This window comes from Schistocerca gregaria, chromosome 11 (assembly GCF_023897955.1).
Source record: "Schistocerca gregaria isolate iqSchGreg1 chromosome 11, iqSchGreg1.2, whole genome shotgun sequence".
Lineage (NCBI taxonomy): Eukaryota > Metazoa > Arthropoda > Insecta > Orthoptera > Acrididae > Schistocerca > Schistocerca gregaria.
This window is the reverse complement of record NC_064930.1, coordinates 142473407-142487156: the sequence shown is the minus strand read 5'-3', so window position 1 is coordinate 142487156 and position 13750 is coordinate 142473407. Positions and strand designations below refer to the sequence as shown.

The window sequence follows — 13750 nt, the reverse complement described above, 5'->3', positions numbered from 1 at the left end:
CAGTCCAGTAGCCGGCAGAGGATGCTTCGCACTGGGCAACAGCTGCACGTGCCACAGTGCTGGGGCCACCACGTGCTCTCTGGGGTGTTCACCTGCCGAGCTTAGCTATCTCGACGGACGAGAGCTAGATTCTGACATACAGCCGAATGAGCGACAGCTGAGGATGACAACTTGGAAGCATTAAGAAATAAAGGAGTGAACTCAGTAATGTTTTACTAGCGCCAAAGATGGTTCGCAGTTTCCCTGGGAGCTATTCTGATTTCAAGCAGAGGTATCTCTTCTCAGCCTTCTGTAGATGTCAGTTGGCTGGTGAATAGGTTCTGAGAAGCGTGGGAGAGCATGGGCAGTTACTGGATATAATAAAAAGCAGGAAACGAAAGTGGACTGAAAACATTAACGATGAAGAAGGGGTTATGAAAATAGCGTCAGGCGCAGTGCTGTTTTTCTGGGGGAACGCTGGGGGATGCATACCCCTAAACTTTTTTGTCGGCAAAGTAATATTTTTACGAACTTGGAAGAGTTCCAAAGATTTATTTCACGGATGTATATTTTTTATTTCATTTTTTCGTGTTGGTAATTGCAGTACGAACGATACCAGTGCAGTTTTTGGTGGGAAAATTGACGTCATTGACTGTTTCATGCATTTCGAAGCTGCGGCAAATCTTCTTCGCAACTGAATCGCTGGCAGCGAGTTCGACAAGCGTGTAGTGCCTTCGCCTGCTAATAGTGGGCGGTGCTAGTGCTAAACGGATGATCGCACGCTCAAATCGCATCGCATGCTTCTTTTGAGGTGAGGTAAACTGAAGTGTTCAATACCTCTTTCTCTTGTATCTTTGTGTGTTTCTCGGTATCGCCTGCTTCATTTAAGCTGTAAAGTCAACGGAAGAGTCAGATACCTCTCCCCCCTCTGTCGACATGTTGACGACGTCATGGCTAAAAGCAGACAGGTGGTATCCCATGCTTCAGTTATAACTAATTTTTGCTGCCTTATACCCCATGTCGGAGTACCCTCAAACTTCTTTTTAGTAAAAAAGCGAGCACTGGTTAGGAGAGTATGTGGACAGAAGAGCTTTCACATCACGGACAGTGTGATGGATGGCGGCACATACGCTCGCATTGAGGGGGAGCAATTGTTTGCAGGAAATGGAGATGCAAAGGACCTGCCAGTACAGCAGAAAACTGATGATGATGATGGCTGTATGGAAGGGAGACATGGATTATGGGAAAAGCAGGGTGGAAGAGAAGGTGTTTCAGAAATGTTTATGCAAAAGTACGCTGATATTAAAGTGGAATAATAAGGGAGGTATTGCCTGGGCAAAATGAATTTGTGCAAAACTTTGGTTATAGTCCGATCCACAAATGGTGGTGGTTCACGTGTGTCGAGGCACAGAAGGGGAATTCATTGTTGACGATTCCGAGTGACGGTCGCGGTTTGTGCACGTACGTGCTTTCCGCTCGGAGATAGCATATATCCTGCAAAATTGTTTCTCGCTCGCTTGTGCAGAATTTATCACTTTGTACCGGCATCAGCGATGGCAACTCCAACTAATAGAATAGAAAGTCCCTAAACAACTCGTAACAATCGTGTTACGAGTTAGAATTGCATTACCTTTAGCATTCACAGCCGAGCACTCGGAACACTATTCAGTGCTCATTGGCTGTCTGAGAAGGTGTGATGTTTGTGACCCTAACTGTAATAGAAGGGACAGGGTGATAGGGCATTGTTAAGACATTAGGAAATAAGTTCAGTGGTACTGGGGAGAGGCATAGAGGGCAAAAACAGTATGGTGATATAGGGATTGGAATACATTTGACAAATAATTGGGGCATCTTGATGTAAGTGCTGCTCTGACATCAAGAGGTTGCCATGTGTGAGGAAATTGTGGTAGGCCTCATCAAATCAGTTGGAAGACTGATGATTTGTATTGGAATAGAAAATGCTGAGAAAAACAGGAATACAGTTCTCAGCAAGGTAACAGTGAATAGGGGCACTGGTGAACAGAACAACTGTTGAAAATTGTTTAATGTTTGTTGCTTAGACTCATTAATGTGTCTTTGTCAGGGCAAGTATTTAGAATCTAAGTTTATGGAACAGCATATTGCGGAAACTGAAAATTTTGGGATGACAGAATGTTACACTGGTGAGAAGGAAGTAGCAATGTACAGTCTCTCTCTTCTTTGTAGAAATGTTTTATATTCAAATTAGAACTAGCAGATCACAAACATCCGTACTGTATATGTGAATTCCTTTCTTTCTTTCTTTCTTTCTTTAAATTGCTATATTGGCCCTGGCTCTTCCCAATCGGATATAATTGGAGGTGTCTGTTTTGCGGAGTGAACTGTAATTTTCATATACTAACTTTTTCAGTTTCTATATTTTATCCATAAATGTTTGATTTTCTTTTTGATGCTCTAGATTTTTAAAATGTTTGTCTTGGTGTATATATTTTACCTGTGTATGAAGACAGAACGTTTTCATAGCTACTGAAACAGGCGAAGACAGTCACAGGACATTATTATTGAAAGCAACTGATGTGTTTGATAGATACGTAAAGGTAATTTTGCATCAAGTTAGTGCATAACCCCATGTCTCAAAACCCGTCAAAACACATCGAAATGTTGAAATGAGAAGTCCTATCCTGCCTGCTTACGTTGCTCTCCCTGACTGCCACATTTTTCGATCAGTGGCATACAGTGTGGCTGAGCAGCACTTCCGATCATATGAACAAGTGTAAAAGTAAATCGATTCACGGATCCCCACAAAAGTCGCCCATTTGTTCCGCCATGGGATTTGTATGCTATCCGAAAGATGGAAGAATGTAGTGGCCAGCGATGGGCAATACTATGAACCACAATATTTTTTTAAAGTTTTTCACAATGTTGGAACACATGAGGCAATACTGACCCTACGACTTATCCTAGAGAATAAATTAAGGAAAGGCAAACCTACATTTCTAGCATTTGTAGACTTAAAGAAATCTTTTGACAATGTTGACTGGAATACTATCAAATTCTGAAGGTGGCAGGCATAAAATACAGGGAGCAAAAGGCTATTTACAATTTGTACAGAAACCAGATGGCAGTTATAAGAGTCGAGGGACATGAAAGGGAAGCAGTGATTGGGAAGGGAGTGAGACAGGGTTATAGCCTATCTCCAATGTTATTCAATCTGTATATTGAGCAAGCAGCAAAGGAAACAAGAGAAAAATTGAGAATAAGAATTAAAATCCATGGAGAAGAATTAAAAACTTTGAGGCTTGCTGATGACACTGTAATTCTGTCAGAGACAGCAAAGGATCTGGAAGAGCAGCTGAATGGAATGGACAGTGTCTTGAAAGGAGGATATAAGATGAACATCAACAAAAGCAAAACGAAGATAATGGAACGTAGTCTAATTAAGTCGGGTGATGCTGAGGGAATTAGATTAGGAAATGAGACACTTAAAGAAGTAAAGGAGTTTTGATATTTGGGGAGCAAAATAACTCATGATGGTCGAAGTAGAGAGTGTATAAAATGTAGACTGGCAATGGCAAGGAAAGCATTTCTGAAGAAGAGAAATTTGTTAACATCGAGTATAGATTTAAGTGTCAGAAAGTCGTTTCTGAAAGTATTTGTATGGAGTGTAGCCATGTATGGAAGTGAAACATGGACGATAACTAGTTTAGACAAGAAGAGAATAGAAGCTTTCGAAATGTGGTGCTACAGAAGAATGCTGAAGATTAGATGGGCATATCACATAACTAATGAGGAGGTATTGAATAGAATTGGGGAGAAGAGAAATTTGTGGAAGCAAAGTCGTATATATGTTTTTTTCCTGTTCTTTGCTATATATTGTCCCTTTATGTTTCTCAGATCTGCTACTGTTTCCTCTGTTTCTCATTCACTTTCTTCTGTTGTATCCAGTGTACTTCAAGGTGTAATTTGTCACAGTGACTCACTACGCGGTTTGTGTTGTTGTGTTGTAGCACGATGACGACAAGCTCTGCCCCAGTGACGGGACCGCTGGGTTGCACCGGGGAGGTGGAGGGGCTGAAGACGCACATCTCGACGGCTTTTGGTGGGGTGCTGCACCGAGCTGCCAGTAACCAGCTCGAGAGGGGACTCGACCCAGGGTAGGTGCAGCATTACTGCATCACTCCATGAACACATACTTCCCTGGTACTGTCACAGTCAACTGTGTAGTGTGTGTTGCCCGATTTGGATGACTATTTCATGTGTGTTAAATTTGTATGTCAGGATTACCGTCTATGATTTAAAAATCGAGTCATTCTTACCATTTATTATGTCACATTGCCAGGCTTGGTACAATGTTGCCCTCGAGAGATTCACTGATAAAATGTTCATCCGTAGCTAAAGAAGGATGTTCCGTACATACATGTTGTCCATTTTTTGCCAAAATAACAACACTTTTCCCTACACTTATATAGGGGGGGGGGGGGGTGGGGGGGGGGGCTGTCGGCCTGTACACAGGGTGATTAAAAAAGATTTGTTTGATTTCAAAACTCCACATTGATTCATAAAAACACACTACAAACACAGGATGAACTGCAAAATACTCAAAAATTTTATCTGTTCTATTAAAATTACTCTGTGTCCCCACCAGTAGCAACTCAAACAACATCTAGACAATAGCTAAATTCATCACAAATTTTACACAATATATCTGCTATGACAGAAGTTATGAAGATGTTATTTGTAAATTTTTTTGTGTCTGTGGGAAGCCACAGAGTCGAGATGCTTAATTAATGTATACATGGTCTGTAATAGGCTGTAATGCGATGGTTTTTTAACCGTGCGATTAGTTGACTTTAACTGAGAATCTTTGTCAAGCACCTGCAAAACCAACGTGGAAAGGCACTACATTGTCTGCTTATATCGCCATGTATAGATAACACTTTACACACCTCATATTAAGGTAAAGCATTACTTTACTTCTTACTCACATCCGTAACATGTGTATTTCATGTCATTTTCAAATCACTGTCAATTACCAGTCATATGTAGCCACATTCTGCCATTTTATGAAAGGATCCACACTACAGTGACACCTGTTAAGATCGTATTCTGAGCTTTGCTCTGTGTACAAGTACATGGTAACTGACTGCAGCTGGTAATTTGTTGTCACAGATACATATTCATCCAAAGACTCCAAGGTTCTCAGTAGCATGTATCTTTCCCTTATCGATATCAGAGCATGTGAAATGTTTATGTTTGCGTTTACCTATTTGTTGTCGGCAACACACAACTACAAGGCCACGGTATCACCTGATTCCGGAATAGTATAATGTAGTATAAAGATAGTGGGTTTTGATGCAGTGTTATTTAAGTGTGATTTTATTCTTAACTTAATCTTTGAGACTTTAAGAACCAGCTACTCTTAATCAGGCCCAAAACTCGACTTGTAACGAGAGCACTTACCGTTAGTCTGTCACAATATTAATAATACGTAAGGCTACACACCACTATAAGAAAATATCACTGTTCATGAAATAACAAAATATACGAATAAACTTCTTTACATTTTTCCTTTATATTTAATCAAATGCTTTCAAATGTTTATTTCGTGCCCACAAATCATCCACAGCTCGGTGTAAAGTGTAAACATGTGCATGAAAAATAGTACACTGTTTCTGGTGATAACTATGTATGACCTTCTGGTTTCGTGACGCTTACTAGCCTGTCATGAAATTGACCTGCGTACATCTACAACCAATTTCAAGGTCACAATTCGCCCTACATGATTGTGTGCAATTGAACTTCATCCAATCAATTAGTTTTGGAATCGTAATCACTGATCCTGACACTGGCCATCATAAACACACAATTAAGACATTTTTTAAACATTTTTTTACCCCCTCTAAGAGCAAACAAATGCTGTCACGTCATCTGCGTAGTTATTAAAATTTTATTCCAAATGATCGGAAACATTTATCATCATTATATTTTAATGGTAATAAAAAAATAGATTTATTATCGGAAAGTAACACATAACAAATTGCAAATCACATGTAACTAAAAGACAGCTTTGCTAAGGTCCGGACATAATCATGCAAAACTATATAAAGAAATCCCCCGTATCTCAATTTCTCCATGCCAACTGACAGATACAAATAAGAAATTCAAGACCTCATAGATTAATTCCGACCTGTAATGTTACAATGTAGTATATATTGATGGTGTGCCAGACTTAGTTGGTTTCGTGTATAAAACAGTCAGTGACCAAAGAATACATTCAGGGCATACAGATGGACATAAAATATTGTATACAGTACATGACATATCATCAGACAAACTGCATTATTTCAAATATCATATTAACACAAATATACATGAGGTATGTAGGTGGCAGGATAGTGCAGATGCACACATACTGTCGCAGTATCAGTATAAACATGGCCGACCCACTTGTGACTTGCACCAGGGAAGAACAGCGTTCTTTTATTCGGTTTTTGCATAGTGGAACCTATTGAAATTCATAGACAAATGAAGGTTCAGTATCGTATTGCACATTTTTCACAGCATCAAGTCTACGAATGGAGTAGGAAGTTCACAAATGGTGTGCCTTCAGTGGAAGATGCTCCTCGTCTAGGTTAGTCAGAACGAGTTGTGATTCCCCGTAACATTGAAACAGTTGAAGCCGTAGTGAAGGAAAACCGCCGAGTGACACTGAATGACATTGCAACACATTTACAGATTAGTCACGGGTCAGCGCACCACATGATGTGCTCCGGTTTCACAAAGTGTCTGCAAGATGGGTGCCACGGCAGCTGACTCCTGAAATGAGAGAACGACGTCTCGATGCTCGTGAAGAACTTCTTCGGCACTTTGAACGAGGAGGTGATGGCTTCCTTGCAAGAATAGTTACTGGGGACGAAACCTGGGTTCACTTCCACCAACCCGAAATGAGGAGAGGGAGCAAGGAATGGCGCCATTCCTCGTCAACAAAACCAAAGAATTTTCGAACCGAACCGTCGGCAGGGAAGGTTATGCTGACTCTATTTTGGGACGAAAAAGGCGTCATTTTGGGGCATTACGTGCCTAGAGGGACCACTGTCACCAGTGCATCGTACACAGATCTCCTAAAAAATTATCTGCGGACTGCAATCAAATCAGAGCGACGTGGATTCCTGTCAGCAGGTGTCCTTTTCCAACATGACAATGCAAGGCCCCACACTGCCCGTACAACAGCTGCAACAATCACAGAGCTGCATTTTGAGTGTCTTCCTCATCCACCTTACTCACCAGACGTTGCCCCAAGTGATTTCCATATGTTTGGACAACTCAAAGATGGAATGGGATCAAAGAAGTTCCGTTACGATGAAGAGGTACGCCACGCGGTGCATAAGTGGCTGTGCGGACTACCAAAACAATTTTTTTTCTAAAGGAATTTATGCACTTTTTAAGTGCTGGAGAACTTGCATTGAGCGTGGGGGAGATTATGTTGAAAAGTGATGCAGCTTTGTACCACTTCTGCACAATAAATAATATTTAAAAAAATATTTGAGGTTTTCATTTGACTCACCCTCGTATTTCCATTAATACGATGTTTAAAATAATGTAGTTTATCTATTGGTATGCCATGTACTGTATGCAAGATTTTATGTCCATTTGTGTGCCCTTCATGTATTCTTTGTCACTGACTTATTTTATAGATTACATCAACTAAGTCTGGCATGCCAGCAGTGTGTGTTATGTGCCTAAGATATGCGCTGTTGAGAGCCTTGAATTCTTTGGATGAATATGTACCTGAGACAACAAATCACCAGCTGCTGTCAGTTACCATATTGTTGTACACAGAGCAAAGTTAAGAATATAATCTTAAAAGGTGTTACTGTCGTGTGGATCCTTCCGTAAAATGACAGAATATGGCTACTTTTTACTTGTAATTGACAGTGATCTGAAAATGGCGTGAAATACAGATTGCTACAAATGTAAGTAAGAACTAAAGTAATGTTTTATCTTAATGTGAGGTGTGTAAAGTGTTAGTTATACATGCCTGTCTATGCAGACAATGTACTGCTTTTCAATGTCAGTTTTACAGATGTTTGACAACGGCCCTTAGTCGACACTTAGCTAATCGCACAATTAAATAAATATCGCATTACAGCCTACTACGGACTGTGATTACGTTTGTTAAGGTGTTACTCTATTCTTCACATCTTCCACGTCAGGTGATAAAAAGGAGATGTACAACACTGTTACCTCCACTTATCGCCGCAAGGAAACAAATATCACATACTGTCGCATCTGGCAATCTTGGAGGCCTAGAATGCATTGCAGTGGGTGTTTTTTTTATAAAGCCAAGGTACTCCAAGCTGAGACTTGGATGACATCACCAACATCACAAAAAAGTTTCAAAAAACCTAACAACAAACAAAGTCTTGGGGACCCGTGCACTCTGTCCAGCGTTGAGGCAGACCGTCACTGACAGACTGACATACATTTTTGTGTCGGTGTGGTGCAGCTCCCTGCTGTAGGAAAAGGAAGTTGTAAGAATCCTCCAGAAGTTTTGGGAAAAGCCAGTTCGCAGCATTCGAAGATACCCCATGCTGGATGGGGCGCATGAGGCCTCAAGACCCACTGCCCTGCGTTCTTGGCCTCAAAGATTGCCAGACATGACCTCGAGCAACCATTTTTCTTTCTTGTGCGGATATGTCAAGAAAAGTATGTTCATCTCCCCTCCATCTCCTGACAAAGAAGAAGGGAAGAATAGAATGACAGGCACCGTGATTTCTGTAAAAGCAGATTGATAGTGTAAAATTTATGACTAATTTAGCTATCTGAAACTTCCTGGCAGATTAAAACTGTGTGCCGGACCGAGACTCGAACTCGGGACCTTCACCTTTCGCGGGCAAGTGCTACCAACTGAGCTACCCAAGCACGACTCACACCCCATCCTCACAGCTTTTCTTCTGCCAGTACCTTGTCTCCTACCTTGCAAATTGTACAGAAGCTCTCCTGCTTAATCTGCCAGGAAGTTTCATATCAGCGCACACTCCGCTGCAGAGTGAAAATCTCATTCTGGAAACGTCCCCCAGGCTGTGGCTAAGCCATGTCTCCGCAGTATCCTTTCTTTCAGGAGTGCTAGTTCAGCATGGGTCGCTGGAGAGCTTCTGTAAAGTTTGGAAGGTGGGAGACGAGGTACTGGCAGAAGTAAAGCTGTGACGATGGGGTGTGAGTCGTGCTGGGGTAGCTCAGTCGCTAGCGCACTTGCCCACGAAAGGCAAAGGTCCCGAGTTCAAGTCTCGGTTGGGCACACAGTTTTAATCTACCGAAAAGTTTCATATCAGTGCACACTCGTCTAGAGAGTGAAAATCTCATCCTGGAATTTAGCTATCGTCTAGATGTTATTCGTGCTGCTGCTGGTGGACATGTAAAGGATTTGTAAAATTGTAGCTAAAACTTTTAAGGTTTTGTGACTATTTTGCAATTCATTCCATGTTTGTAGTATGTTTTTACCAATAAATATACAGTTTCAAAATCAGGTCATTTTCTATGAAAAAACCTGTATTCTAATACTTTTAATCTAGAGTATAATGTAATATATAAGGTTTATTTGTCCACACCATCTCCATTTATTTCATTATGCTTATATTTTTTGTCTAGACATATTGTCATAGTAGGTCACATATCTTTAGAAGTCAGCAGCTAGTGGTCTTGCGGTTGCGTTCTCGCTTCCCGAGCACGGGGTCCCGGGATCGATTCCCGGTGGAGTCAGGGATTTTCACCTGCCTCGAGATGACTGGGTGTTTGTGTTGCCCTCATCACTTCATCATCATCCAGGAAAGTGGCGAAATTGGGCTGAGCGCAGGTTGCGAAATTGTACAGGCGCTGATAACCGCCCCACAAACCTAATCATAATCATCATCATCATCTTTAGAAGAACAATGTTTGTGTATTTAACATGTCACTGCAGTTGTGTTGACTAACTTAACAACTGTGACGTTGTTTGATGATGGCCTAGAAAGTCAAAAGCCAGTTTACAGTGGATGAAAAAATAAATGTTGTCATGGAACATCAGAATTGTGTATTTTAGTGTGTAAATAAGAAAGTGTTATTCAGTATGAAAATGTGCTAGCATTAATGCAGAAATGGGTTGCGGTTAAAAAGTTGTTATCAAATCGGGTGGCCACAGTTGCCTCTTTCCCACTCCCTCAATGCTTGTTAGTGATCGTGTCATAAAATAAGTAATTAGTTTTTCTGAAAAAAGGATACAATTTGGTACTTACGGAAGTGGTTGTAGATATGTTGGTATTTCCTGTGTAAGTGTGAACTACAGCACAGAGCTGTCACGGTTGCAGTGGGTCGACCCGCCTCGCCGGCCTCGAACGACTGACGCCGGGCCAGCTGCGGGAGCGGACGGCACGACATCCCGTATCCACCCCCGCACCCGAGGTGTCGCCGAAAGGCCGAGGGCGACACGCGTACGACTCGGAGCCGGGCAGACGGGCGCGGCAGGAGCCGACGTCGAAACGGCCCCGCTCGTACCTGGCTCTACTTCGCGCGGCCGTGGCCGCCGTCACGAAGTCCGACTCTTGTCGCTACACCTGTTTCTACTGCGAGAGCCGGTGAGTGGCAGGGTCACCAGTCGACTCGCGCATTCCGCTATTGCGTGGGCAGTGCGTGGCTGTCGCATGCATCTGGATGTAGTCGAAACTGCAGCGTGAATCCTGACACCACTGTTTGTCGTTGAGAATATTTCATGAGTGTTTTTCTGTAGGAGATGTGTTATTGCAAGTGGCTTGTTACAGGGTAATAGCACTTCATTTGATTTCTTATCTCCATTTATCATCGTACCTGTATGCCACTGGCCATATACTGATGACGTTGCAGATGTTAACAGTACTGGCTGTGTATTGTTCGGAGACAAACTTGTTTCGTCCGTTCGCAGTACTCAGTGTCGACGGCACTAATACCCACTTCACTCGTCGCCCAAAAGCTAGTGCTCACTACTGCTAGGTTCTGCCAGGGGCTCATTCTTCCATCAATACCGGCTGCACAGCAATGTGGATAGGTTTACCGGTGGAGTGTCGGGCGATACGCACGGTTTAAGTGAATGCAGTGGAAGAGTGGTGCAACAGTGCTGTGGTGAGCCGTTTGTGCCGGTGTGGCAACCACGTCAAGCCACTTTTGCACAGTTTGAGAGGTATTGCATTACCCTCTGTTCTGTGTTGTACATTTTGGTGCAGAAACAAAGCAAAAGGTACCTTTTGTAGCAAGCTTAGTCAATCAGAATTGCGTTATTACTAGAGCCATAAAATGTAGCATCTGTTTTTTGTTAACTCTCATTTTTTTTTTAATTCTCATCTGTTTATTTGCAGAGCTCTCATCTATTCTTGGAAAGCTTGCATCTGTCCTTTTGGAAAACTCGCATCTGTCCGTTTTGGAAAACTTGCATTTTTTTTCGGAAAAACTCTCATTCTTATTTTTATTTATTTATTTCTTTTTTCTTTTTTGTGAACTCGCATCTGGTTTCATCAAAACTCAAATCTATTTTTTTGCAAAATTTGTATGTTTTTTTTTTGCAAAATTAGCCTGTTTTGTGACAAAATTTGCATATGTTTGGTGACAAAATTGGCATCTGTTTTGTGACAAAATTAGCATCTGTTTTGCGACAAAATTAGCATCTGTTTCCTGGAAAACTTAGCATTCATTTTCTGGCAAAATTGGCATCTATCTTTTCACAAAATTAGCTTTCATCTATCTTTTCACAAAATTAGCTTTCATCTATCTTTTCACAAAATTAGCTAGCATCTATCTTTTGGCAAAATTAGATTGTATTTTTGGGCAAAATTAGATTGTATTTTTTGGCAAAATAAGCATGTAATTTGTGGCAAAATTTGTATCTATTCTTTTGGCAAAATTTGTATCTATTCTTTTGGCAAAATTTGTATCTATTCTTTTGGCAAAATTTGTATCTATTCTTTTGGCAAAAATTTGTATCTATTCTTTTGGCAAAATTAACATATATTTTTTGCAGACTTTCTATCTATTTTTTGAAAAGTTAGTCTATTTTTATCAAAATTTGCATCTATTTTTATTGTCTGTAAATGATTAGGTGCACATATTTAAAAGGTTGTCAAGCTACATGAGTGAAGACAAGTGTGGCATGCATTCTTTGAAATTGACTGTTTCAAAAAACAGTGCTGATTAAGAATGTTTTGATGGGAGTGTTTCGTTTTGCAAGAACTTAAACAGCTTTTCATTTCCTTTTCTTTTCTTTTCTTTTCTTTTCTTACCACCTCCCCCCCCCCCCCTCCTCCTACTGAAATGGCTTTAGTAGTTTTCATTTGGCTGTATTTAAGCATTCAACAAATGATTGTTCTATTGAAACGAGTAGCATTTTCCAGCCACTGAACTGAATGTTCCTGTTTGACGTTTACAGAATCTGCAAAATATTAAGCTTGTCCTTTCATAGGCATTTATAGCTTTGTGATCTACACTTGACAATGCTACACATAGTACTTCTATTTTAACATTAGGGAAAGAATTTTGGTGCTGTCAAAAAAAGTGACATTTTGTTTTCCTACTACTATTATGCAGAGAGTGGGCGCTATATAGTGGCAGATGGCTGCAAGTGTAAACGAACTTGAATTTTGACCGCTAGAGAGGAGGGGAACATGCAGGGAAACAAGTCCCACAATCCCTCTTGCAGGGCAGCAACCTACACTGTGTTCTGTGAAAGCAGAACAGCTACACAGATCACCGATCTTTTCTGGTGTTGTAAGTGCCGCACTCAAAATGCGTGATGATCTGGGCTTAGCAACTTCACTAATTTCAAAATGAGAAAGGAAAACAACAGGCAACACACAACACAAAGCTACATCTCGATTGCTTGTTGAGCGTTGGAGAGTATTGTTAGCATATTTGTTCAGACACAACCTCTAGTGGTATTTGAAGCAACCATAGGTCAAAACATCCACCACCTAATTTCTACATTACAGTGTGTGCATTGTACCAAATTTTGAAGTTGAGCTAACAAACATATGTGCATGTTTCTTTGATACAAAATGCTAGGTCCCAGGGTTGAGTACTACGTTCCATTACGCAGTGTGTATTTTAAATAAAGCATTCAACTAACCCACAGCTGCCATGCCAACAGAGCATCAAGTGGATTGATACATTACGTTTGTGCACTTTTTGTTTTGCAAACGGGTTGCTATGCACATTAACTTTCCAAATTGGGCTTCGCCAGGTGACGTACGATACGAGTTACTGAAATTCCATTACATTTTCGATATTTATATGCAGAAATAAAGCTGTTTCAAACTATCACTGATAAAATAGTTCATCTGATCACAATTCATTATGAAACAGTATCTGTTAAGTAATTTTTTGTTTTTGCATTTTTGAGGCATCTATTTTGCTTTTATCACAAAATGCAAATTTTTCCAGTCCCTAAATATTACTCTATAATGAGCCATCAGATGCAATGGCCCCCTTACACCAAAATACTCTGAAAATGTCCCTGAAATTTTTGTCAGTTGAGTTGAGATTGACCTGTATAGCTAGCTTGTCTAAACCACTAGTCTTTCGTCAGGCAGGGGAGAGGTTGGGGAGGGTCACAAAGGCATAAAGGAAGTAGGTGCAGGCAGCTCAGTCCACAGTCAGTTAGCCTCGATGACAGCTTCCACTCTTGCAGGCATACATTCAGTCAGGTGCTGGAAGGTTTATTGGGAATGGCAGCCCATTCTTCACGGAGTGCTGCACTGAGGAGAGGTATCGATGTCGGTCGGTGACGCCAGGCAAG

The 13750-nt window shown here is 41.0% G+C and overlaps 1 protein-coding gene across 2 annotated transcripts in view; it reads left to right on the top strand.

The window, feature by feature from the left end:
• Window positions 1–13750, top strand: part of LOC126295256 (uncharacterized) — a 232045-nt gene that overhangs the window by 34024 nt on the left and 184271 nt on the right. For both annotated transcript variants that reach the window (XM_049987657.1, XM_049987656.1), the window contains exons 2-3: window positions 3966–4112; window positions 10302–10568. In XM_049987657.1, the coding sequence (XP_049843614.1) occupies window positions 3970–4112; window positions 10302–10568 (410 nt within the window). In that variant the 5' untranslated portion in view covers window positions 3966–3969. The remainder of the gene's footprint in view (window positions 1–3965; window positions 4113–10301; window positions 10569–13750) is intronic.